General features: G+C 42.4%; 1 protein-coding gene across 2 annotated transcripts in view; it reads right to left on the bottom strand.

The window, feature by feature from the left end:
- LOC140719685 (glutamate receptor ionotropic, kainate 3) overlaps window positions 1–26,032 on the bottom strand; it is a 554,019-nt gene that overhangs the window by 134,549 nt on the left and 393,438 nt on the right. For both annotated transcript variants that reach the window (XM_073034483.1, XM_073034485.1), the window contains one exon: window positions 11,705–11,823. In XM_073034483.1, coding sequence (XP_072890584.1) covers window positions 11,705–11,823 — 119 coding nt within the window. The remainder of the gene's footprint in view (window positions 1–11,704; window positions 11,824–26,032) is intronic.

Genomic DNA, 26,032 nt, shown 5'->3' with positions numbered 1-26,032 from the left:
TTTTTTTCCATCCTTAGCCAGCATATTCAGTATGGCTGGTTAAAAGTCTACAGGCATATTCAGTTATTCATTTTTGTGTTTGTTCATTTCAACATTCGCTCACCTTTTTAATTAATTAATCATAGACCAGTGATCGCCATCAACGCAGGTTAGGTGGTGGTGTTGGGTTGAGAAGTAAACAGAGAAATAATTAATGTCTCATATTCCACTTCCTGATTTTCCGAGGCTATAAAAAGGAAAGTGCTGGTTCAAGGAGGTGAGTTAGAAAAGATGGCACCAGGGCTTTTTTGTAGACCCAGACAACTTTTTCCAGTTAATCCACAAAACAGCTTATTCTTCTCTCATGTCTTTCTTCTCTTTTCAAGGTGCCTGGAGTCCTGTCAGACTTGGTGATATACAGCTACAGCTCAAACTACGGTTCTCCACGGCTGGTGAGTTCTCATTCTCAAACCCACCATGTGGCCTGGCGTTTTGGTATCTCCAGGAACGGCCTGAAAGAAGTGCTCCTTCGGGCTGTGGCCCTGTAGGTGACCTTACTGATGTTGCCGACTGAAATATCAAGACAGCAGGCAGCTTGTACTGCTGTTGGAAGAACTCCCCTGGACTCGAGCAATACTTTCTCTTTTTGATGGTGAGTGAGAGCCTGTCAGTCCTCAAGTCAGGGGACTAAGAGAAGCTACGCAAAAGATTGCAACATCGGAGCAGCGAGCTGCTGGTCTCCCACTCTTGTTACAGGAGTGATCTCTCTCTCCCTCACTAATGAGAGAGAGTCTCTCTGAGATACTAAAGTATTGGGCTTTTTTGATGGATTGCACTTTTTGATAGACTCTAGATCAAGGTTTCTTTGGGGGCTTTTGCTATTACTTGCATGGTGGTGGGGTGGGTTTGGTGATTTTGCTGGAGCAAGTGAGGAGAGGGTCAATGCTTCTGTGTTTGCTTGTGCTTGGGGGGATTTTGGGGGTTCTGATGTTTCTGTCATTCATCCTTTGGGTTTTTTAGTTTTGTAGATGTCAGCAAAGAGTAAGAATTTCAGGTGGTATACAGTATACATTCTCTGATATTAAATTGAATCATTTGAACAACCTTATTTTCCTAGGTTAAACACACCGTTCCATCATTTGCGGAGATGTACTGTATTTACCTTCTCAATCTGCCGACTATGACACATCATCTATTTCCACACTAAATAAACATTTACCTGTGCCCTGATAAGAAAACTAATGGCTTTCAACGACCTTCTAATTAGAATTTGCAGGAAGTCAAGTCTTTGACAGAGCGCTGTATTCGTGTATGTGAAGGGTACACAGTTGCAATGGTTAACCTCTGTATATCATAAAAGCATATTCAGCTTCCATCCAGTACCATGAATTCAAGCTTGATGATACTGAGTAATCCAATACCTATTCTTATAGATTTAATAGGGTATAGCGTTAGGCAGCCTCGCTGACCACAAAGCTAATGTATGTGTCTGAAAATATTTTAATTCTCTTGCTAAGAACAATCAATCGGAATTGACAGCTGCTTTGAAATGTAATGCTTTTTACCTCATGAAGGCAGATCATATCAAATGACTATTCTGAAAGGAATCTAAAGCTCCCTTCCAATTCCTGAACAGTACGATGACATTGTAAGAGTGAGTTTTTTATTGTAGCTTTCATGAATTAACTGTCTTTTAATAACTTTGCAAAACAGGTCGCCAAATTGAAATACTAAATGTGAACAGAGAAATTACTGTTTGATGTGCCATACATAATTGTTTTTGTTTCACTGGATAAGTTTTTTACACTCCCCCCCCCCCCCCCGCCTCTTCAAAAATAACTCAATACTTTTTAACCTTTTTGGGGTTATACATTTCACACAAAACCCTTGCTCTTTACAAGGGGTGATTGATAAGTTCGTGGCCTAAGGTAGAAGGAGATGAGTTATACAGCTCTCGTTACATGCACGGGCAGTTCAACTCTGAGTGAAAATGCAGGAAGTTTGAAGTTAATAACGCATCTCCTTCTACCTTAGGCCACAAACTTATCAATCACACTTGCTGTGGACCACTTTCTGGAGGTCACTTCTACAAAGAAGAGAACCGTATGCTCCATGACAGCTGGACTAAGTGTGTAAATGTAGGAAATATGAATGTACTAGGTTTTCTAAAATTGCCTCCTTCTACCTTAGGCCACAAACTTATCAATCACCCCTCGTAGGTATCCTAAGAACAGTTAAGCCTAACTATAAAAAAATGCTGTGGGTAGGGAGACAAAGTGGTTCCCAACACTGACAGTTCCACATTAGACTTCTGCCATCGCTTCACCAATAGTCAATGGATATTAAAAAAAATACTGCTGATGCCAGAAACCTGAAGTAAACACTGAAATGCTTAGCTTCAGTAGGGTAACAAGTTAGCACTTCAGGGTAGAGAACCCTTCGTCACGACAGGGAGACCGAGACAAATACGTGGAATCAGGGCAAGGAGTGCTGTACTGTTGGAAAAGCTATCAGCTCCAACAGCTTGGTGTACTCCGGAATTTCAGCAGGACAATTTTTTTTATTGCTGCATTAACCTCGACCTTTCTTACTTAAGAAGCGAGGTCATTCAGAGCAGATAAACAATTCTGATTTCACGAGCAGGAAAATTTGAAATTTACGCTTAAAAAGAGAATGCTATCATTCTAATCCCAACTCCACCGGAGCAAACCAGCTCCCAACTTCACTTACTGGGAGCCCTTTATTTGTATTGGATCCACTGGCCTGCTTGTTAATCTGTTGTACCTCACGAGGTCAGAAAGCCAGCATTTCATCCCTTTGTGAAGGGAAGAATATGCAATGCACAATCAAGAGAGATCATCTCATCCTGCCCCTGCTTTAACAATACATGGCTGCTGTGGTGCACAGACTGTACTTCCTGCAGCTGAAAGCAAAGCTGATGGACAATTGTGAACAGCACCTAATTACACCAACTTGTTCCTGGGTCTGATGCAGAAAGGCTGAGTAAGCTAAGGCCTTTCACTTTGGAGTGGAAGAGGATGAGAGATAACTTGATAGAGATGAAAAGGATTTTAAGAGGCAGCACATTTTTTCCCCAGGATGGCAGTGGCTAATACCACAGAATATCAGTTTAAGGTGAGTGGAGGAACATGTAGGGGAGATGTCAGAGGTAGTTTTATTTTACACAAACAGTGGTGGGTGCCTGGAACACACTGCTAGGGGTGGCGGTACAGGCTGATACCACAGGGACACTTAGATAGATACATGGATACAAGAAAAATGGTGGATTAGGGGCAGTGTAGAAGGGAAGGGTTAGACTGATTGTGGAGTATGTTTATATAGATTAACAAAACATCATGCACTGAATGACCCATACTGTGCTGAACTGTTCTACTGCTATTTCAACTATGTACTACTTAAGGTGGTCCACCAGCACTATGGTCATCCCTTATGCCCTTTGTCTGTTTATATCATTGGCCAGCGTCATCACTGCACACAGGCACAGGACAATGTGTTTCCTTGAATAGAGCTGACCGTTGACCTAAGAGACAGGGTGAACTTCAAATTCCTGCAGCTGAGTTGTGGACAAGGCAGGACAAAAGTTTGGAAAGATAATACAACTTTTTCTAAACATCAGTAATTTGCAAAAGGTAGTGGGCATATTTATCCTGAGGGGAGAAACAGGTTAAACTACATGAATACTTACTGTATATAAACATACCTAGATGTTTATATACCAACTGGTGTTGACCAGTTGCTGTTGACAGACCCACAAACTTTCAGCAGGGAGCGAGTAGGGTAGTTACTTGGCACTGATGGTCACAAGGGTGAGCTGCTTCACTCCCTCTCTGAGGAGCACCCTAACTAATATGTGCCCAAACTGCACCTCACTGGAGAAGTGGGTTTGCTCCCCAGAACTTCCAGAGGGAATCCACTATGCCCATCATTTCTCAAGGAGACACAAAAGACTGCAGATGCTGTAATATGGAATCCTGGTGCAGGGTCTTGAACCAAAATGTCTACATTGGCTTTCAATCCACATGTGCCGCTCAACCCATTGAGTTCCTCTGGCTAACACGAGGAAATCTGCAGATGCTGGAAATTCAAACAACACACACAAAATGCTGGTGGAACACAGCAGCAACTTGGAACACTGCTGTGTTCCACCAGCATTTTGCGTGTGGAGTTCCTCTGGCTGCTTGTTTCTTGGCTCCGTCAGAAACAGTTATTACCCTCCATCCATCAGGAAAATCTTCCTCATCTCAACAATGAACTGATTCCACAACCTGCAGAATCACATTCCAATGTCTCTACAACGCATGTTCTCAGTATTCTTTTTCTTTTTTTTTCTATTGGCACAAGTTGTCTACTTTTCAACATGGGTCGTTTGTCAGTCTTGTTTGTGTGCAGTTTTTCATTGATTCTACTGTGTTCTACTGTGAATGCCTGCAAAAAATGACTCAGTGTAATATAGTGACATATATGCACTTTAATAATAAATTTACTTTTAACTTTTGATCTTTGTATGGACAAATGGGAGAATAGACAGACTGGTGGCAGATGGAATACAGCGTTGGGAAGTGTATGGTCATGCACTGTGGTAGAAGGAAGAAAGGCATAATGTAGTTTCTAAACAGGGAGCAAATTCAGAAATTGGAGGTGCAAAAGAGCTTGTAAGCTCGAATGCAGCATTCCTTAAAGATGAACTTGCAGGTAGAATTGGTAGTAAGGAGGCAAATGCAATGTTATCACACATTTTGAGAGAATTGAATGTAAGTTCAAGCATGCTATGCTGAGGCTTTATAAGTCACTGGTCAGACCACATTTAGAGCCTTGTGTGCAAATTTGGACCCCATGTCTAAGAAAGGACGTGCTGGGATTGGAGGGGCTCCAGAAGAGGTTTATGAGAATGATCCCTGGAATGAAAGGTTAATGTATGAGGAGCGTTTGATGACTCTGGGCCTGTACTCACTGAATATTGAAAGGCCTATAAGGAGAGGATGTGCAAAGGATGTTTCCAATAGTAACAGAGTATAGAACCAGAGGGCACAGCCTCAGAATACAAGACTGTCCCGTTAGAACAGAGATGAGGAGGAATATTTTTAGCCAGCGGGTAGTGATCTGTGGAATTCATTGCCGGGTATGTCTGTGGAGGCCAAGTCACTGGGTATACTTAAGGCAGAGGTTGATAGGTTCTTGATTATTCAGTATATCAAAGGTTATGGGGAGAAGGCACGAGAATGGGGTTGAGAGGAAAAATAAATCAGCCATGATGGAATGGTAGAGCAGACTCGATGGGCCAAATAGCCTAATTCTGCTCCTATATCTTATGATCACATGGACTCTCTGTGGATCAGAGTGTGGGAATATACAAAAGTATAAACAGGGGCTGGAGTAGGCCATTTATCTCCTCAAATTTATCCCATCATTGGCTGTAAACGAAGGATTTGACCGTAGCTTACAGAAGAAACGGAGATAGAGTAGCCTTTATTTTCATCAATGGGGATACAGTTGAGAGGGTGAGTAGTTTCAAGTTCCTCAGTATACACATCACAAAGGATCTTACCTGGACTGTACATACTGGCTATGTGGTAAAAAAACTCACAACAGCACCTCTTTCACCTCAGACGGCTGAAGTTCGGCATGAGTCCCCAAATCCTCAGGACTTTCTACAGGGGTACCATTGAGACTAGCTGTGTCATCGCCTGGTACGGGAACTGTACTACCCTCAAACGCAGGGATGTGAACTTTCCTCTATTCAGGACACTTACAACAGCAGATGTGTAAAAAGGGCCCGGAGGATCATCAGGGTCTCCAATCACCCCAACCACATACTGTTTCAGCTGCTAGCATCTTGCAAACGGTACCAGAGCATTAAGGCCAGGACCAACAGGCTCCAGGACAGCTTCTTTCACCAGGTCATCAGATTTATCAATACACATTGATAAAAATTGCATATCTGACTGTGTGTACATATAGATAGATAGATAGATAGATACTTTATTCATCCCCATGGGGAAATTCAACTTTTTTTCCAATGTCCCATACACTTCTTGTAGCAAAACTAATAACATACAATACTTAACTCAGTAAAAAAATATGATATGCATCTAAATCACTATCTCAAAAAGCATTAATAATAGCTTTTAAAAAGTTCTTAAGTCCTGGCGGTTGAATTGTACAGCCTAATGGCATTGGGGAGTATTGACCTCTTCATCCTGTCTGAGGAGCATTGCATCGATAGTAACCTGTCGCTGAAACTGCTTCTCTGTCTCTGGATGGTGCTATGTAGAGGATGTTCAGAGTTTTCCATAATTGACCGTAGCCTACTCAGCGCCCTTCGCTCAGCTACCGATGTTAAACTCTCCAGTACTTTGCCCACGACAGAGCCCGCCTTCCTTACCAGCTTATTAAGACGTGAGGCGTCCCTCTTCTTAATGCTTCCTCCCCAACACGCCACCACAAAGAAGAGGGCGCTCTCCACAACTGACCTATAGAACATCTTCAGCATCTCACTACAGACATTGAATGACGCCAACCTTCTAAGGAAGTACAGTCGACTCTGTGCCTTCCTGCACAAGGCATCTGTGTTGGCAGTCCAGTCTAGCTTCTCGTTTAACTGTACTCCCAGATACTTGTAGGTCTTAACCTGCTCCACACATTCTCCATTAATGATCATATATACAATCCCAGGGTTTGGGCAATATCCTCCCACATTTCCCCTCTTTATTGTTTGTACATTATGATGGAGACGCAACATAAAGATTTTTACTCCCGTGGATGTAAGAAATAAAATAAGATCGGTTGATTGAATGAATGAATGAATGAATGAAAAAATAAATAACCAACCTCGACTTTGTAGTTCTACCCACCCCTGAACATCTTTAACCCCTTCATACCAATGGTCTGTCTATTTTGGACTTAAAAATATTTAAAGACTTTGCTCCCTCTGCCCCTTAATGAAGAGATTTTGAGAGTCCCTCAGCCTTTGTAGCACACTTCTGATTTTTATCAAATGTTATTCAAAGTTTAGATTCAGATTAATTTCTTGTCATATACACCAGGGTGCAATGAAATCCTTGTTTGTGTGAAGCTCACAGAGTAAATAATGCACTGTAGATGGCAACAATACGTTCGACAACAAGTGCTAACAATGGAATGGGGTATAGCAGTGGAAAGTGAGGGACTGGAAAAAGACAGGCTTAGTTGACAATAATGGAACAGATAAAATACTGGGTTCACGTTTATGGGAGCACCTGACTGTGTTGTAAAATGATAATGATAGCTGCTCTTTTCATTTCTCACAGACACATAATGCAGTAGTTATTGTAGTTGTTTTGCTCATTATTGCAGAAATTGGTTAGCCTTCCTCTTTCCTTGTGCAGTGATCAATCCACCCACCCCCGCCTTGCCCTTACACAGGTCACACCTTCTCTGTCTGACAAAGGTCCTTGCTACACTGCTACCCTGAACGAAGGTTACGGTTTTGGTGCAGTCAAACCTGGACAATCTGCTCAGTGCTCAGAATATTGGCAGCCTGAAGAGTTGGCTGTGCCACTGACCATCCACCGTGCTTCACACCTGGCACTATTTCTGTCAGGAACCTAGAAGTGCCCAACAACCATAGAAACATGCCCAAAACAAAATAACAAAAAAAAATATTTAAAGGAAGGTAAAATTAAATGGCACTAAAAATAAAATCTACATTCATTTCTGAATATATTGCTTTGAATAGTTTTCATTCACGAGATGATGTCACCACTGTGAAGGCCACCATTATTTATCCATTCACAATTGTCCTTGAGGGCATGATATTTCATTGCCACCTTGAAATGCTGTAATTGTTTCTGCTGACAACTTTCCTTATTACGGCGACTTCAGAGGACAGATACGATTCAACCTTATTAAAGTGAATTATTGATCAAGTATAGACCAGACCTGATAGGGTGGCAGTTTCTTAACTTGGATATTGAATAGATGAGGCACTGGTAGTTTTATGGCCGTCATTATTAATATTAATTTTTTTTACACAAGATCATATAACATTAGAAGAAAATAGGTGAAATAATAGGCAAACAGGCCTCTCAAGCTTGCCCTATCATTCCATATAATCATAGCTAATCTATGCTTGTCTCAAATCCTCTTCTGTGCCAGTTCCCCATTACCAACTCACAATTATCTGGTGAATCTCATTTGGAATGCCTTCAATACTGCTTCATTTGGCTTTAGGTATGAGGTACAAAACAGTGCATGGTATTCCAGGTGTAGCTTCAGCAGCTAGAAAATCTTCCTATTCTTAAACAACTCTTTGACATAAAGGACAACATTCCACTTACCTTCTAAATATTTGTGATTCATTAACTTGGCGCCCCCAGAACTCTCTATGCTTCATTCATTTGTAATTCCTTTCCATTTAGATAATAATCTACCTTTTGACTATCCTTACTGAAGTGCATGGCCTCACACTTCCCATCATTAAACTCCACTTCCTAGATCTCCACCCAAGTTGTAAACTTAGTCAACTCCATCATGGGCACTAGCCTCCATAGTACCCAGGACATCTTCAAGGAGCGATGCCTCAAAAAGGTGACGTCCTTCATTAAGTGTCCCCACCACCTAGACATGCCTTGTTCTCAATGCTACCATCAGAAAGAAGGTACAAAAACCTGATGGTACACATTCAGTGATTCAGGAACAGCTTCTTTCCCTCTGCCATGGAGGAATTTAAAGTGGGGGGTTATATGTGAGGCAGGGTTTGAGGGTCAGCACAACATTGTGGGCCAAAAGGCCTGTAATGTGCTGGATTATTCTATGTTCTATGTTCATCCAATTTCTAAATGGAGATTGAACCTGTGAACACTACCTCACCACTCTTTGTTTTATTTTTACACTACTTATTAAATTCAACTGTTTAATATATATATACTTATTGTAATTCATGTATTTTTCTATTATTATGCATTGCACTACTAATTTCATGACATATGCTGGTGAGATTAAACCTAATTCTGATTCTGTATCACTCTGTCTATCTGTATCTTGTTACAACTAGGACTTCACAACATGTTCCATGCATTAACTGATTTAACCTCCCTGGATAATATGGAGGGACATGAACAATGGTTTCTGGATCAACGGCTTAAATCTTGGAATATAAGTCAAGTGATACATTTTGCTCCCAAACTCATGAATCTTCCAGTGAAACAGACCAAAATAAAACCAGCAATAGTAAACAAAAAATGCTTTAGGGATTTGCACAGTAGTTCTTTTTGCAGCAAATGACACTCACTTCTGTTTTTCTCATTGTTAATTCAACATAGGTAAACTCATCCTAAATATTCATTTATTCATATTCTCTCTTTCTCACTCTCTCACAAACACAAACAAACAAACACACACACACACACACACACACACACACACACACACTCGTCCCTTTATTAAGCACACCTGTACTGCCACTTGTTAATGCAAATATCTAATCAACCAATCATGTGGCAGCAACTCAATGCGAATGCGCACGGACAAGGTCAGGAGGTTCAGTTGTTGCTCAGACCAAACCTCAGAATGGGGAAGAAATGTGATCTAAGTGACTTTGATCATAGAATGATTGCTGGCGCCAGATAGGGTGATCTGATTTTCATAGAAACTGCTTAACTCCTGGGACTTACGTGCACAATATTCTCTACAGCTTACAGAGAATGGGGTGTGAAAAACAAAAAAATAAACATCCAGTAAGTGACAGTTCTGTTGGCAATCACTCCTTGCTAATGGGAGAGGTCATAGAAGAATGGCCAGACTGGTTCAAGCTGACAGGAAGGCAACAGCAACTCAAATAACCACACGTTACAACAGTGGCGTGCAGAAGAGCATCTCTGAGCACACAACACATTGAACCTTGAAGTGGATGGGTTTCAGCAGCAGAAGATCATGAACATACACTCAGTGGCCATTTTACTAAGTATCGGAGGTACCTAATAAAGTGGACACTGAGTGTATTTATATTAAGGGGCAGGGTCCTGCCATCATCTTGCACTCTGATTGCACTTTCTTATTTAATTTTAAAATGGTTCAATAATCATCTTCCATCCCATGTTGTACTGATGTGTGAAATCATCCAGTGTTACGCTGCTGTCAGTTCTTGCCTTTACTAGTGAAATGAGGCTAACAGCAAATTTCTGGCACAAAAATGTAAAAGCTGCAGATCTGAATATTATTTTGGAAATGTGGCAATAACTTTTCAAAACTAGGAGCAGATATTTAAATAACACCTTTAATCTCATCAAAAAGTGCCAAGATAATTCATAGACATGCAAATAAACAAACTTTCAATGTTCTACTTGTATGGGTAATGGAGTATTTCATAGACTTGATTCTTAGAAAAAGACATTCTTCATGTCTGTCTCAGTTACAGCTTATTTATTAAGATATTTTATTTTGACACATAGCACGGTGACAGGCCCTTCTGGCCCCAGGAGCCCATGCTGTCCAATTAATCATATGATGACATAATCTATCGAATGTGGGTGAAAACTAGTGCACCCAGAGGAAACCCATAGGGCCACAGGCAGAACTCCTTACACGCAGCGGCAGAATTGAACCCATATCACCGGTGCTGTAATAGCCTTATGCTAGTTGTTAAGCTATTGCCCCACCCGTCCTTTCCCACAGCTCTCAGAAGTTATTTTCTCAGGTTTTCCTCTTTGAAGTTGAGTAGGTAGCGGAAGGAGGTAGAAGAGACAAGAGAGGTCTAAGACAGGTGGAGTGGGTCAAGTCCCTCGAGGATTGGGGTTAGTACCGACTAGTAAGGAGAAGGATTGCTGGAGAGTCTGTAGAACATTTGGAACTAGAGACAACTATCGGATTTAGTTTGGAGAAGGCAGATCATTCGTCAGAAAGAGTTGGTGATTGAGTTGGAAGGGGATCTGTAGTCAAATCAGAGGACAGTAAAACAGTCTGCAAAGGATGTTGGGCAAAATTTGCAAAACTGCGTGCACAATTTAGTCTTAGGAAGGTAGGGCTTGGAAAAGAGAAGTGTGGTTGTGTCCTGAGGGAGAGGCAAGAAAAAATATTTTTAAAATTGCATCCCAAAGACGCTTTGGTATGGACTCTACCAGCTGGGGCCACTCTCCACAAGACACTCCCATTTACGTCGTTCTGAAGTGTCCCTGGATCTTTGAAGCCTGTACCAACATGAGTGCCCCATAAATGAAAATAGTTGTGCATATATCCATGAGTATGCCACTGGAAACTATTGTATATCTTCAGGAAGATGCATGGAAGGAAAACCACTCAACCGAGACAAATAAGAACCTCATTGCAATTACATGTCTTTTCATTAAAATTGTACTTTGTTGTATATAAAAGTGATGTGATCCAGTTTCCTGGTACATATTTTTTCATAGTCATCTACTTCCTTCCCTGATGTAGAGATTTACTTGAGTTGGTCCACGTGCACTGACACAGGAGCTGATGATGGGAGTATTCAGGACCACTGCTGATTTGTACAATGTCATGGGACTTGGTTTACTACAGTAGCTGTTTGGATGTACATGAGCTTGAGTCATCAGCTGAAAAAAATCTGGTATTTATCACTTAACAGTCTCTACTTATCTTTGAGAAGATCTGCTTGAAACTCTGGCTCTGAAGGAACACGTTACAGTTACCGAGCCAATGGGAATACAGGAAGGAGGGAGAGAAGGGCAGCCAATGAAACACATCTCACCTTGCTGCATGAGCGCTCCAACACCAAACCAGAAGCTGTTCAATAGCGTGAAGTTGTTTTCCACAATATCAGATCCAGGATTGCATGGATGGGCATCGTACCACTCATAGGGGCTGAACCTGCAACAGGAAGGAGAACGAGAAGATCAGTGAACAGAAAGCTCAAAGTATTAAAGTTTGAGAAGAATCAGAGTGTTAAATATTCAGAAAAGACCTGTTCATTATTTGAAGGACAAAATAGATTAATATTCTGTATAGAAAAATGCAATTATCAGCAATTGTGCCCATGAGAAGAAGCTGGCAAAATTCAAATCAAAGTTTCAGTCTATGCTGATGTTTATTCTCCACATTTATTTCCTAGCTAGTGTGTATGGTTCTGTCATTACTCTCTCTCACACACTTATTTGGTATATAGACCTTTCTAGGCAATTCATTATGGTTATTTCCAGTGGTAATTCTGTACACTCTAATTTGTCTCCAGTGTGACAGAAAGTGCAGTGAAGGTTATGACATAGAAAACATAGAAATATAGAAAGCCTACAGCACAATACAAGCCCTTTGGCCCACAGAGCTGTGCCAAACATGTCTTTACCTTAGAAATTACCTAGGGTTACCCATAGCTCTCCACTTTTCTAAGCTTCATGTACTTACAGTATCCAGGAATCTCTTAAAATACCCTATCGTTTCCGCCTCCACCACTATCGCCGGCAGCCCATTCCACACTCTCACTACACTCTGCTTAAAAACTTACCTCTGACATCTCCTCTATACCTACTTCCAAGCACCTTAAAACTGTGCCCTCTCGTGCTAGCCATTTCAGCCCTGGTAAAAAAGCCTCTGACTATCCACACGATCAAAGCCTCTCATACGTGTTAGGCAATATATGTTATGGTCCGGTCCGGAGCCTGCGTTCGGGGTCTTGATCCGGTCTGCGGACTCCGGGTCTTATAGCCGTCACTCCTTTCACCCTTAAGCCCAAATAGGATCATCTTGGCTTAAGGAGGCGCACCTGATGCCTCTCGGCTGTCAGGTGTATATAAGGGGTTCTGGGACTGAGTCTAGTTGGAGGGTTGTCCTGTACGTGCTGGTCTGTCCAGTTTGCCTTGTTCACGCTATAGCCTGCCTATCCTGTTTCGACCTGGTTGTCCTGTTTGCGCTGGTCGCCCTGTTTACCCTGTTCCGACCCGTGCGTCATGTTTGTCCTGCTTGTGTTGTTTGTCCGGTTTCGTTCTGTTCGTCCTGGCTTGGAGTATCCACCGTTAATCAACTAGTTCTGTAAGTCCGTTCTCGTAGTCACCCTGGACCGAACTCCCTTCCTATTCCTTGCCTCTGTCGGGTAATCCCGGCCAGACTGCCGTTGCCTGGCGGGGACTCTGACCCTTTCTTACCCCTCTCTTCTGACAGGTTGTGCCCTGCACCTGCCCAGGTGCCCAGTGACCTGCCCAGGCCACTGTGTTCCTGCCTGGGGGGCCGTGCCCTGCCCAGGAGTTATGTGGCCCGCCCATGGGGCAATCCTCCCTGCATTCCTTGTCCCATAGACCCATCCTCTAGCCTAGCCAAGATCCTGCCTTGCCACGAACTCCAGGATCCTGTCTTGCCTGAACTATCTCTGAACTCCAGGATTACCTTTGAATGCCACGTCCTTCACGCACGCCACGGTCTCCCCATCTTGTTCTATCCTTTAGCTGTTCCTGTCCTGCCCCTAGTACTTCAGTGCCTGCGTCCTGCATTTGGGTCCAGTCTCAATGCCCCCCCTTGTGACAATACATTGTTAAAAGTTTCCATCGAGCTTTGCCTTCACTGAGTGGGAGGTACATTGCTTTATTAAAAAGAATTACTTCATGTAATGCCGAATGAAATATCAAAACCTCTGCCTTGCACCGAGCAAGTAAATTAAATTGTATTTGAACAACCTGTCATTGTGTTTTCAAAAGCAAAGTTCATGCCACTGTGAACATTTTAATTTCTTTTGACAAGTAATTATGATTAGCTTCTTTTTTGCCCCAGAATTCAATTCAGGGTACTGAAGAACATTGTTTAAGTTTGAGTACACTGTGGGGGAAGATCCAGCAGCTTGGCTGAAATGAAGAGATTTCTTTTAGCTGTAATTTATGGCATGTGGGCATTACTGACAAGGTCAGCATTTATCACCCAGATTTAATGTCCCTTCTATAGAATAGCTTGTCAGGTCAATCCACAGGCTGGTTGAGAGTGAACCACATCACTGAGAGTCTGGGGACCCATGCAGTCCTAACCCAGTAATGACTACACGTTTCAAGATAAGAGAACCAGAGAGGAGGAATAGATAGGCCAGGCATTATTGAATGCTTTCAGTAGCAGGAATTAAATGCAGGAAAGATTTCCCAAAACAATAAAAGACAGAATAATACTCTGACAGATTTAGAATAATTTGGGTACAGTAGGCTCAGGGAGAGGAGACACCCTACATTTTACAAACTGTGGCGATATGAAGTCAGACTCATTCTCAGTATGGTCACAGAATGTGTAATTTATTTTAAAGAAATAATTACAAAATTGTTTTGTGATGATACTTGTAACAAGTGAAACATATTTTGCATTCCGTGGTCAAAATGCAGTGCTTGTGATATTCCTCACTGTTCCTTTCTGAAAACCCTGCTTTGAAATGATGCCAAGGTGTGTACCAAATTATATTCAATGGATTCAGCAAGATTACATCAAATATGATTAGTGATGTGGGCAACAATTTCTCAGCATAGCAGTAAGTGTTTTAACTTACCTGCTCATTGAAAGCCATGGGAGGCAGGGACTGGCCCGTGTAAGGAGCATTGCAGCCCCTCCCACTAGCTTCTGTTTAGCGGATGATGTCACGGCACTCGTAGGGTTTAAACCTAGCGCACGGTAACCATGCGGTCTCTTTTTCTCTCTGGTCTCCGTAGGCCGGGTAGACAAGGTTACCATGGATACGGGAGATGGGGGGAGGGGTGCTGCTGCATTGCCGGGGACGCGGTGCACACATTAGGTAAGTATTTGCCACTTCAGTGTCCATTTTGTCCTGCTTCTTCGGGTGCAGCACCCATAAGGGTCACCAGAGCGTAGGGAGATTGTGGCACGAGTTCAGAGGACAATGCGATGGGTGATGTTACTGGGGGGGGGGGGGGGGGGATCAGGGGAAAGTCTGTCTAGATACCCAATGACTAACCAGGAGGGAGTAAGCCTGTGTCTCTCTACGTTACAGAATGACAAAGTGGTGGATGCTGACGGCAATGGTGATGACAGTGCTTGGTGTGAGATCCTCCAACACATTGTTACGGATGGTAAACTGCGCCAATACTCCGGACTGTTGGATTTGTATGGGGGCCCCATTACCCCATTGCACGCTGCATTTTCATGCCTCACAAGGCGCGGAACGGTAGACTGTGTGGCGCGCCACTCCTCACACAGACATTTCGCAGCATTTTTCTTTATTTTACAGATACAACAGATACAAATCCCCTTTAATTATGAAGAACAGGACTGTTGGAGGAACTTGTCTAGCTTCCCAGGTCTTGGAATTCTGTTTTGGAGGAAACCAGCCAATGATAATGATGATGACTACTTCGACTCAGGCCTGAGAGCCCAGCGTCAGGCATTTGCATGCCTTACAAGGCGCGGAACGGTAGTCTGTGTGGCATGTCACTCCTCATACAGACATTTCGCAGCATTTTTCTTTATTTTACGAGGTCGAGTTGCGAGCTCAACACTCAACCCGGCACGGATGGAAAGCACACTAGGGAACGGCCCGAGTGGATTTGAACCCGGGAACCTCCGTTCCGGAGTCGACTGGTGGCGCAGTGACATCAGCGCTGGGCTCCGGATTCCAGCCAACCTCGCCCCATAGTATGGAAATGGCCTTAAAGAACTTGTGCCTCAGTAACCCCCGTTGGAGTAAGTGTTTTTAAAGGCTGGTACTTCCCTATGTACGATTCGCCTAATCCCAAGGTCCCAACTCAGAGGGTAAGCACTCTGCCAACAGGGTAGGGGAAGGAGTGTTGGTATAGGCAGTACAATGAACACAGGTCCAACCAGTCAGTGGGGCCGAGCGAGCATGAGAGGCAGCACTGTCCTGAGAAGCCGTGAAAGTTGGCGCTGCCTGGATCCTAAATGGTACATACTGGATATCCGGCACCTGGGCCTAACCGTGGCTTCCAACGGGAAGGTACGGATGCTGCTGTTTGGGGTATGTGGTACTGTACGTACCAAAAGCATGAATGAGCACCTGCCCATGAGGGTGGGAGCAGTATGAGGCCTATCACGGAGGCAGAGATGCTCTGGATGATGGCCGTTCCCCTGTGTGGTACGGCCAGGCAGCCCCAGGAACTGATGCTACGTGCCCGCAGAGGAAGATGGCACCTGTGCTGTTACCGGTCGGGGGTGCTGCACCTGCATCTCCAATGAGTCTGGGAACTCTGCTCACTCAGCAGTCAGTAAATGAGATCAGGAAATCAGGGAACTACACCCTGAGGTGAATCTGGTGGTCTTTTGGGACATTGGGAGTCTGGTGGACTGTGTGGTAACTGATGGGATGATAATTCCGGGTATATTGTGTTCTGTTTATGTGTAGTGTAGTGGGGCATTTGCTGGGGTTATACTAGCCAGCGGGCTGAGTGTTTCAGCTTCTGAGGGATGAAATGATGCAGCAAGTGTCTTAACTTATTTGCTCATGGAAATCCAGCCCCCCCCCCCCACCATGGGAGGCAGGAACTGGCCCATTTACGGAGCAACGCAGCCCCTCTCACTAGCTTCTGTTCAGCTGATGACATCACGACACTGGAAGTTTAAATCTACCGCGCGGTAACCATGCGGTCTCTTCTCCTCGCTCCCGGTTGCCATAGACAGACGGCATCATGGAAACAGTAAATAACAGTGCAACGGTAAAGGTGGCCCAGGTGCACACTTTAGATAAGCACTTGCTACTGTACGCATCTTTAGTGTCTGCTTTGTACTGCTACTTTGGGTTTAGCTTGAAGGATATAATGAAAGTTCAGTGTCTTGTCTTGTAAATAGTTACTCTACCTACTGGTAATGAGTGCCTTATGTTCCCTCTCACAGAACATGATTTCCCACAATACTCAGAAAATGGAAAACATGTCAATTTTGAACTGTGTTTTCTTTATAAATACAGGATTAGAAATTCAAATGCCAAACTGATCAAAAAGCAATGTAGAGATCTGAATTTGATGGTTATCTGAATCTGCATGGTGATTATGAAGAACTGTGTGAGATTTGTCATGAAAGTGAGAGAGTGGGAGTGGGAGGGAAGAGCAGTCCAAGAACTGGATGACCCCAAAGATGCAACAAAAGAAAAAATGCTATTCTGTAGTGATCTGCAACTTCATGGTACACATTTTACAACCGAGAAACAAGCCACTTGTCCCTTGCTTTGTCTGCATGAGCCCACTGTACTCAAGTTACTTTAAACCTGTCAGCACATCGTTCTGAACCTTCCTCACTCCTCTGCATATGGGACTTCTATCAGAGTGCATCAATACTACTTCACTTCAAACTCTCAAAAGTGATTCTGAGTTTCACATTCCAGTTCACTTCAAATGTAGCTACCTTTAACTTTTCTGCAAAAGTCCTTACACGTTTCCTGTGTAACGCTCGTAGTTTATGAATGTTCAGCAAATATATCTTTCATGTAGATCACGCAACTTTAAATTTAGAATATTGCCAGATATTTTTTTCCGAACTATCTGCTAGGGGGATAGGATCCTGTGGAACAAGAACAACTTCCTTTTAATTCCAGATTGGTTTTAGTCCAGGATTCCCTGCTGTGAAATTAAAGTGTTGGAGGAACTCAATGGGTGAGACAGCATTCATGTAGGCAGATGAATAGTTGCCATTTTGGGTCAATACCCTGCATCATGACAGGCAGCACCACATGAAAAAGAAAAGATTAACAAAAAGACTCCAACAATAAAAAATGCTATCAACCACGACAAATATTTAAAGTGCATTTTGCTGAGAAATCCATATTTCAAAAAAGGAGAGGAGTTTCAGAAAGAATTTCGGAATTTCTCCCCCACCAAGAATGGTTCAAATCTGAATGCTTGCCTGTGATCTTGGTGGTGACAGAGCTTCTCACATTTAAGAATTGCCTGCATAACCATTTAAGTTTCCAAGATAAGCATGTGGGCCAATTTCTGGAAAATTGGATTAACACAGATGAGTCCCCGTGATAGGTATGGCAGCTGAAGGGTGTGTTTCAGTGCTGTCCAGGTCTGTGACTGAATTCAAGGAACAAAAAAATCACTCATTAGTATGTGTCCCTTTCACACTCTTTATTTAGTTCTTCTGAACCTACTGATTGGGTTAACACCTAGTTCTTCACTTACCAATGTCAGTTCGTCACTGTATAATACATCAACTCTGAGTGAGCTAAAAGCAGGCATGCCAAGGTACTAGAGAGGTCTTATCAACTCAGTCACTGCAAAATGCTCAAGATCAATCAGAAGGATAAGCAGATCAATGCAGTGTCCTGTCCTAAACTAACACCCAATCGCTGCAGCCCTATATACACTCAGTCAGCTATGTCCGGTAGTCTATGCCAGTCTCATATCCATTATCAGACTCCCAAAAGTTCATAGTCCATTCTGAGTTCTGTTATTGGATGGTCATACCAGGTAGAAAAGTAAAAAAAACTTTTCAATGATGTGCTCCCTTGAAGAGATGCAGCACTTCCACTCACTCCTGGGAACCTCTGACCACATGACCACTCCACATGGAGAGACAGCATTCATGACATCCTGTCATTGAAAACACATTGAGGTTCTGAATGAGCAGCAGAAGGAGTCCTCAGTCATCTCCTGTGCCATCAGCGGAAGTGTTTACACTTCCAACATTGGCCTCAACAGTCATGTCAGAGCTCGGAAGCAAGATATCCTCAATCCTAAAGGACCGACAATGAGGGAGGGGAAAGAGAGGTGGGAAGGGGAGGGTGGAAGAGGAGAAGGGGGAAGGGGAGTGGAAGTGGGGAGGAGAAGGGAAGGACGAGGGTAGGAAGGGTAGGGGAAGTGGGGGAGGAGGAGGGAAGGTGAGAGGTGTGGGGGGAAGGGGAGGGGAGGGAGAAGAGTGTGAAACAGATTCAGTTTTCAGAATGAAGATTCTTTATCAAGATGATTTGAAACCTGAAGAATTAATTCTGTTTCTCTTTCTATATTAGAATGAGTCCTGGAATATTCCTAGTATTCCAGCCTATTGTTGAGGCTATCTACATACTCAGCAATGCTGCTGTTTGGACAGTCATGTGAACTGTCCGCCAAAGGCATCTTTTTGTTTCAACTAATCTTCTGCAATGCCAATTAAAGTTGCGTTCCTCACGGGATGACCAAACCTTTCTGACTCTTAATTCAAGATTGCACTGTAAAGGGAATCACTCTGCATCATGTACACTATCAGTTCCCCTCAGCATCCCCCATCACCTCTTGTTAGAAACATACAGAAAGGAGAGTGGTACTTGGAAAGTGAGGCCAGTATGACGATACACATAGCTTGACTGGCATTTCAAGATGGTTGTACTGGTTACTTAGGACAGGTAATGTAAACTATGATCAAATAAAAGCATTATCAATAATCTTTGGGATTAGAAATTTGCATAACATAGAACATAGAACAGTACAGCACATTACAGGCCCTTCGGCCCACAATGTTGTGCCGACCCTCAAACCCTGCCTCCCAAATAACCCCCCCACCTTAAATTCCTCCATATACCTGTCTAGTAGTCTCTTACACTTCACTAGTGTATCTGCCTCCACCACTGACTCAGGCAGTGCATTCCACGCACCAACCACTCTCTGAGTGAAAAACCTTCCTCTAATATCCCCCTTGAACTATCTTGAAGTATCTGTCATAATTGAAAATGGGATCTGACAGTTATTCTGGATTTAAGATTGCTAGTTCTCAAAATAGGTGCAGCATGAAAGTAGAGGTGAATGTTGATTTGGTTTGTTTGCAGTGCAGAAGATCAGTAGATGCTATGTCAAGGTGACCGTCCCCATCACGCATTACCCCAAACAAAGAAGATGTACTTTACTCCCCATATTAGGAGGAGTTACCTACCATTGCAAATGATATCGGCATGGCAACTGAATGAGATTCTGTTTCAGTCAAGGAGAAAATGATGTCGCCAATGGTTAGTCACAAAAATAATAGGAGTAGGCCACCAGGCTTCTGAAATGTTCCTCGCTATTACAAATAAATAAATATAGTTGATTCCAGTTAATTGGGACCAGTACATTTCCGGCCAATTAAGCAGCTGCCCCAATTAGTCAAAGTTTCATAGAAATAGTTAAAAGGTGAAAAAAGGATCTAGTGCTTTCCTGGTGTATAGGATGAATAAACTCTTCTCGGGCTTCCAGCCGGGTACAGACATCGATTATAACCAATGTTTCGATGACAACTCTGCCATCATCACTAAGGATCATCCCCCTGATGAAGATGGCAGTGTTTGTCATCGATACATCAAATATAATGGATACCTGCACCCGGTTGGAAGCCCGAGAAGATTTTATTTGTTATTAAAAAGGTATAAAAAAGGCAAACTACCATTTAACTGAGTAACAAATCTTGTATTTATATGTAATACAGAACAAATCAGCACACTATCAATACTACTACAGTACTATAAAACTGTGTATTACGGTAGTTCCTAATAGTTATCGATGGATATGCTGCCGTGTTCTTTTGATTGACTGTAAGTGAACAAAATCAGCGCAGATATCTAGTGCAAGTGATGGACTGCCTTCATATAATGCTTTTGATGTTTGCATTCTCCAAATCTTCATTTTCATTGTAATATTAAAGATAATTGCTGATGCCTTCAAATTCTCTGTAGTTCCTAACTCATTGAAGTAATGAAATCATTTCATTTTCACTCCCGGCTGTTTGTCACATTTCCACATCAAAATGCTTCAAACCATTGTGAACTGTCTTACTGCTATTTCTCAGCAACTATGAGTGACAAAACACTCTGCTTTTGGAGCACAAACACACACAACTAATGCTATGTAAAAACTGTTCTCTCTAAGCATGTCTGGTGTCTAACAGCTTCACAAGTGCCTACAACTAATGCTAGTTAGAAACTGTTAGGCAACAGTGTCCTGCTCCAATTAAGAAGCATAGTGTTCCAAATAAAGAAAGGGAATCCCAGCTACTTTCTTGATTACTTTTTGTTTTTGAAGAGTTGCTCCAAATAAGTGGTTTTCCCGGTTAACCACTGGCCTAATTAACCAGAATCCACTGAATTTGAAAGTTGAGTATTTGAATCTCAAAAGTTGCCGGGGTAGAGAACCCATGAAATTCACTCCCCTTTAGAGATTTGGCTGAATAGTTTTGATACTTTGTCCACAAGGAAAGGCTGTTAGTTGATTTATGATGTGTCAGAGTACTGATTCCAAAGGAATATAGTTCTTTGTTATCTTTATGAATTTCATTCATTTATATAGAAATACAGCACAGTGTATTCACAGGTTGTTCTCTGGCAAGGATGTGATTGGTAAGTGGGAGGCCTTCAAAGGAAAAATTTTGAAAGTGCAGAGTTTCTATGTTCCTGTCAGGGTTAAAGGCAAAATGAATAAGAATAAGGAACCTTGGTTCTCGAGGGATATTGGAACTCTGATAAAGAAGAGAGAGATGTATAACATGTATAGGCAACAGGGAGGAAATAAGGTGCTTGAGGAGTATAAAAAGAATGAGAAAATACTTAAGAAAGAAATCAGGAGGGCTAAAAGAAGACATGAGGTTGCTTTGGCAGTCAGGGTGAAGGATAATCCTAAGAGCTTCTACAGGTATGTTAAGAGCAAAAGGGATAAAATTGGTCCTCTTGAAGATCAGAGTGGCCAGCTATGTATGGAACCAAAAGAAGTGGGAGAGATATTAAACAGGGTTTTTTTGCATCTGTATTTACTAAGGAAACTGGAATGGAGTCTATGGAAGCAAGGCAAACAAGTAGGGAGGTCATGGAACTTATACAGATTAAAGAAGAGGTGCTTGCTGTCTTGAGGCAAATCAGAGTAGATAAATCTCCAGGACCTGACAGGATATTCCCTTGGACCTTGATGGAGACTAGTGTTGAAATTGCAGAGGCCCTGGCAGAAATATTTAAAATGTCGATATCAACAGATCAGGTGCCGAAGGATTGAAGGATAGCTCATGTAGGTCTGTTGTTTAAAAAAGGCTCAAAATGTAAGCCGGGAAATTATAGGCCGGTAAGTTTGACATCAGTAGTAGGGAAATTATTGGAAGTAATACTAAGAGATAGGATCTACAAGTATTTGGATAGACAGGGACTTATTAGAAACAATCAGCATGGTGTTGTGCGTGGTAGGTCATGTTTAACCAATCTATTAGTTTTTCAAGGAAGTTACCAGGAAAGTGGATGAAGGGAAGGCAGTGGATGTTGTATACATGGACTTCAGTAAGGCCTTTGAGAAGGTCCCGCATGGGAGGTTCGTTAGGATGATTCAGTCGCTAGGTATACATGGAGAGGTAGTAAATTGGATTAGACATTGGCTCAATGGAAGAAGCCAGAGAGTGGTAGTGGAGGATTGCTACTCTGAGTGGAGGACTGTGACTAGTGGTGTGTCACAGGGATCAGTGCTAGGTCCATTGTTATTTGTCATCTATATCAATGATCTGGATGATAATGTGGCAAATTGGATCAGCAAATTTGCTGATGATACAAAGATTGGAGGTTTAGTGGACAGTGAGGAAGGTTTTCAAAGCTTGCAGAGGGATTTGGACCAGTTGGAGGAAAGGGCAGAAAAATGACAGATGGAGTTTAATGTGGACAAGTGTGAGGTATTGCACTTCAGAAGGTCAAACCAAGGTAGAACATACAAGGTAAATGGTAGGACACTGAGGAGTGCAGTAGAACAGAGGGATCTGGGAGTACAGATACAATATTCCCTAAAAGTGGCATCACAAATAGATTGGGTTGTAAAGAGAGCTTTTGGTACATCGGCCTTTATAAATCAAAGTATTGAGTATAAGACAACATGAGTGAATCTGCAGATGCTGGAAATAATTAAAAACACAAAATGCTGGCAGAACTCAGCAGGCCAGACAGCATCTATGGGAGGAGGTAGTGACGACGTTTCGGGCCAAGACCCTTCATCAGGAGGTGATGAAGGGTTTCGGCCTGAAACGTCATCACTACCTCCTCCCATAGATGCTGTCTGGCTTGCTGAGTTCTGCCAGCATTTTGTGTTTTTATTGAGTATATAAGAGTTAGAATGTAGTGGTGAGGTTGTATAAGATATTGGTGAGACCGAATTTGGAGTATTGTGTGCAGATTTGGTCACTTAATTACAGGAAAGATATTAATAAGGTTGAGAGAGTGCAGAGAAGGTTTACAAGGATGTTGCCAGGACTTGAGAAACTGAGTTACAGAGAAAGGTTGAATAGGTTAGGACATAATTCCCTGGAGCATAGGAGAATGAGGGGTGATTTGATAGAGGTGTATAAAATTATGATGGGTATAGATAGAGTGAATGCAAGCAGGCTTTTTCCACTGAGGCCAGGGGAGAAAAAAAAGAGGTCATGGGTTAAAGTTGAAGGGGGGAAAGTTTAAAGGGAACATGGGGGGGTGGTTCTTCACACAGAGAGTGGTGGGAGTGTGGAATGAGCTGCCAGATGAAGTGGTGAATGCAGGCTCACTTTTGACATTGAAGAAAAACTTGGACAGGTATATGGATGAGAGGGGTTTGGAGGGATATGGCCCAGGTGCAGGTCAGTGGGACTAGGCAGAAAAATGTTTTGGCACAGCCAAGAAGGGCCAAAAGGCCTGTTTCTGTGCTGTAATGTTCTATGGTTCTAGTGATGGGTCCTCCTGGCCCAATGAGCACGTGCCATCCAATTATGCACCTGTGACGAATTAACCCTCTACCCATACATTTTTCAATGTGGGAGGAACCAGAGAACCTGGAGGAAACCCACCTGGTCACGGAGAGAACATGCAAACTCCAGACAGTGACTGGAGTTGAACCCGGCTCACAAGAGCTATATAATAGCATTATGTTAACCACTATGCAGCCGTGCCACCCAGAGTTGTTGAAAGATTTTCAAGCCAAACACTTTAAGATGTGTCTGACAAAGAGGTTGGCATAGAAGCCTGAGTTAATACATCAATAGTGAATAAATTCACCATAAGATAGTGAAGAAAAAGCTGAATCAGTTCCTTTGTACCCATGGAAGTGGCCTTACACAGCTTGGTAATGACTCTATAGATCTTGTAGTTAAAAGCGCAATAATTGTTCATTGGAATAGGTCATTATTGGAGTAGATAAAAAATAATGGTGACTAACAACAATGCACATTAGATCTTTTGTGGTTTGTTTATATCACATGGTTTTCCAGAAAAGAAAATCTCTCTTGATGAGGCAGATTCTTATTCAGAAGAATCCACACAATCTGTAAAACACACAAGCGTTCCACTGCTTCATACTGCCTTAAAGGGGAAGCTGGACACAGAATGAAACATACCCTAGGTCCAAAGTAAATCAAATGTCATTGACTATTGGATTACAAACTGGTAAACATGATGTTAGCTTACTAAAATACTCCTTGACCACGAATGAAACTGATTCTCAAAAGGCATACATAAGCAAGGCTCTCACTACTAAATGTAATTTAGTCTTACATTTAGAAGACTAAATGTAAATGTCATAGGAGAGGCAGAGAGACAGAAATGAATTTACAGTTTGTTGCCTCTTACACACTGATTGTCCAACAGATTGCTGTGGTCTTTGACTGATTCTATTATGGATACTGGATTTATTCAGCATGTCCGCTAAAAAATAATCCTGGGGTTGTATATGTTGATATATATGTACTTTGAACCTTTCATCCATTGATCCCCAAATTAATGATCATGATTTATTCAATATCCCAGCACTCCCATTACCCTTTGATCAGTAGTCAGAACACAAGAGTCTACAGATGCTAGAAATACACACACACACACACACACACACACACACACACACACCCCCCCCCCCCCCCCCCCCGCCACTATCTCTGAAAAACACCATGGAAGTACAGCTGACCCTTACCCATTCTCTTCTTCTGATCAAAAAACTTCCATGCTTTGAAGAAATAAAAGCAGGATACACAAAGGAGAAGGTTCAGTGGGGGTTCTCAAAAATGATTCCAGGTTTAAATGGCTTGTCGTATGATGGCTATGGGCCCATTTTCATCAGAATTTAGAAGGATGAGGGATGACCTCATTGAAACCTCTCAAAAGTGCAAGGCCTTGATTGAATTGAAGTGGAGAGGATGTTTCCTATGGTGGGAAAGTCTAAGACCAGAGGACACAGCATCAGAATACAGGGAGGTCCTTTTAGAATGCAGATGATAAGGAATCTCTTTAGCCAGAGAGTGGTGAATCTTTGGAATTCATTGCTACAGGCAGCTGTTGAGGCCAAGTCCATATGTATATTTGAGGTTGATAGATTCTTGATTGATCAGGGAATGAAGGGATATGGGGAGAAGGCAGGAGATTGGGGCTGAGAGGAAAATTGGATCAACCATAATGAAATATCAGAGCAGACTTGATGGGCCAAATAGCCTAATTCTGCTCCAATCTCTTATGGTCTTATGCTCCACTATGTCCTCCCAAGCCACTTCCATTCCACTCTACACATACAAACAAGATCACTTCACATGCCTTTGTGATCCTCAAAGTAATTCTAGGCCCACAAAGTTCTTATGGTTATGCATACAGTCACATAATGTTCCTCATTGTTAGTCAACCTTTTTGACAGAGCCAAAAGCTGAATCATGAGTTGTACATAATGGAACGCTACACATTCAGACAAGTAGTAAGATACAGCCTTCCAAGATATCACTCGGAGTACAAGAAGCAGATTTAAGTCTACCAACAGTAGAAAACCAAGCTCATATTTTTACCCTGTTTAAACTGTAAATCTGGATTAAGTAAAAATAAATGGAAATCTTTAGCACTCTTAATTAACAAGATGTCCATTATTTTTATTCTGTTCACCCATTCTATGCTTTGTCAGCTGTGTGAGCTTAACCAGATACAAGCTGACTAGCAATCAACAGGATAATGACTTTCAGTCAATTGGTGCTTCTTGCAAAATCAATCCTTCCCTGCAAAAGATGGACATTGGACCAGCTACTGGAAATGGTGGCAAGAAAAAGTGCATTCAGTACAACTGTTCGTTAGAAGTCATTCACAGCTTGCAAGGTACATACAATAGGCATCCCAAGAAATTAAAAGCTACTGCAGATGTCTAAATTTTCTTTTGTTATCAGAGAAGTGGTTGACATTTTTATTGTTTTGAGTAAC

Source organism: Hemitrygon akajei, chromosome 32 (assembly GCF_048418815.1).
Source record: "Hemitrygon akajei chromosome 32, sHemAka1.3, whole genome shotgun sequence".
In the NCBI taxonomy this organism is placed as follows: domain Eukaryota; kingdom Metazoa; phylum Chordata; class Chondrichthyes; order Myliobatiformes; family Dasyatidae; genus Hemitrygon; species Hemitrygon akajei.
The sequence above is the reverse complement of the archived record's forward strand: the minus strand, read 5'-3'. Positions and strand labels throughout refer to the sequence as shown.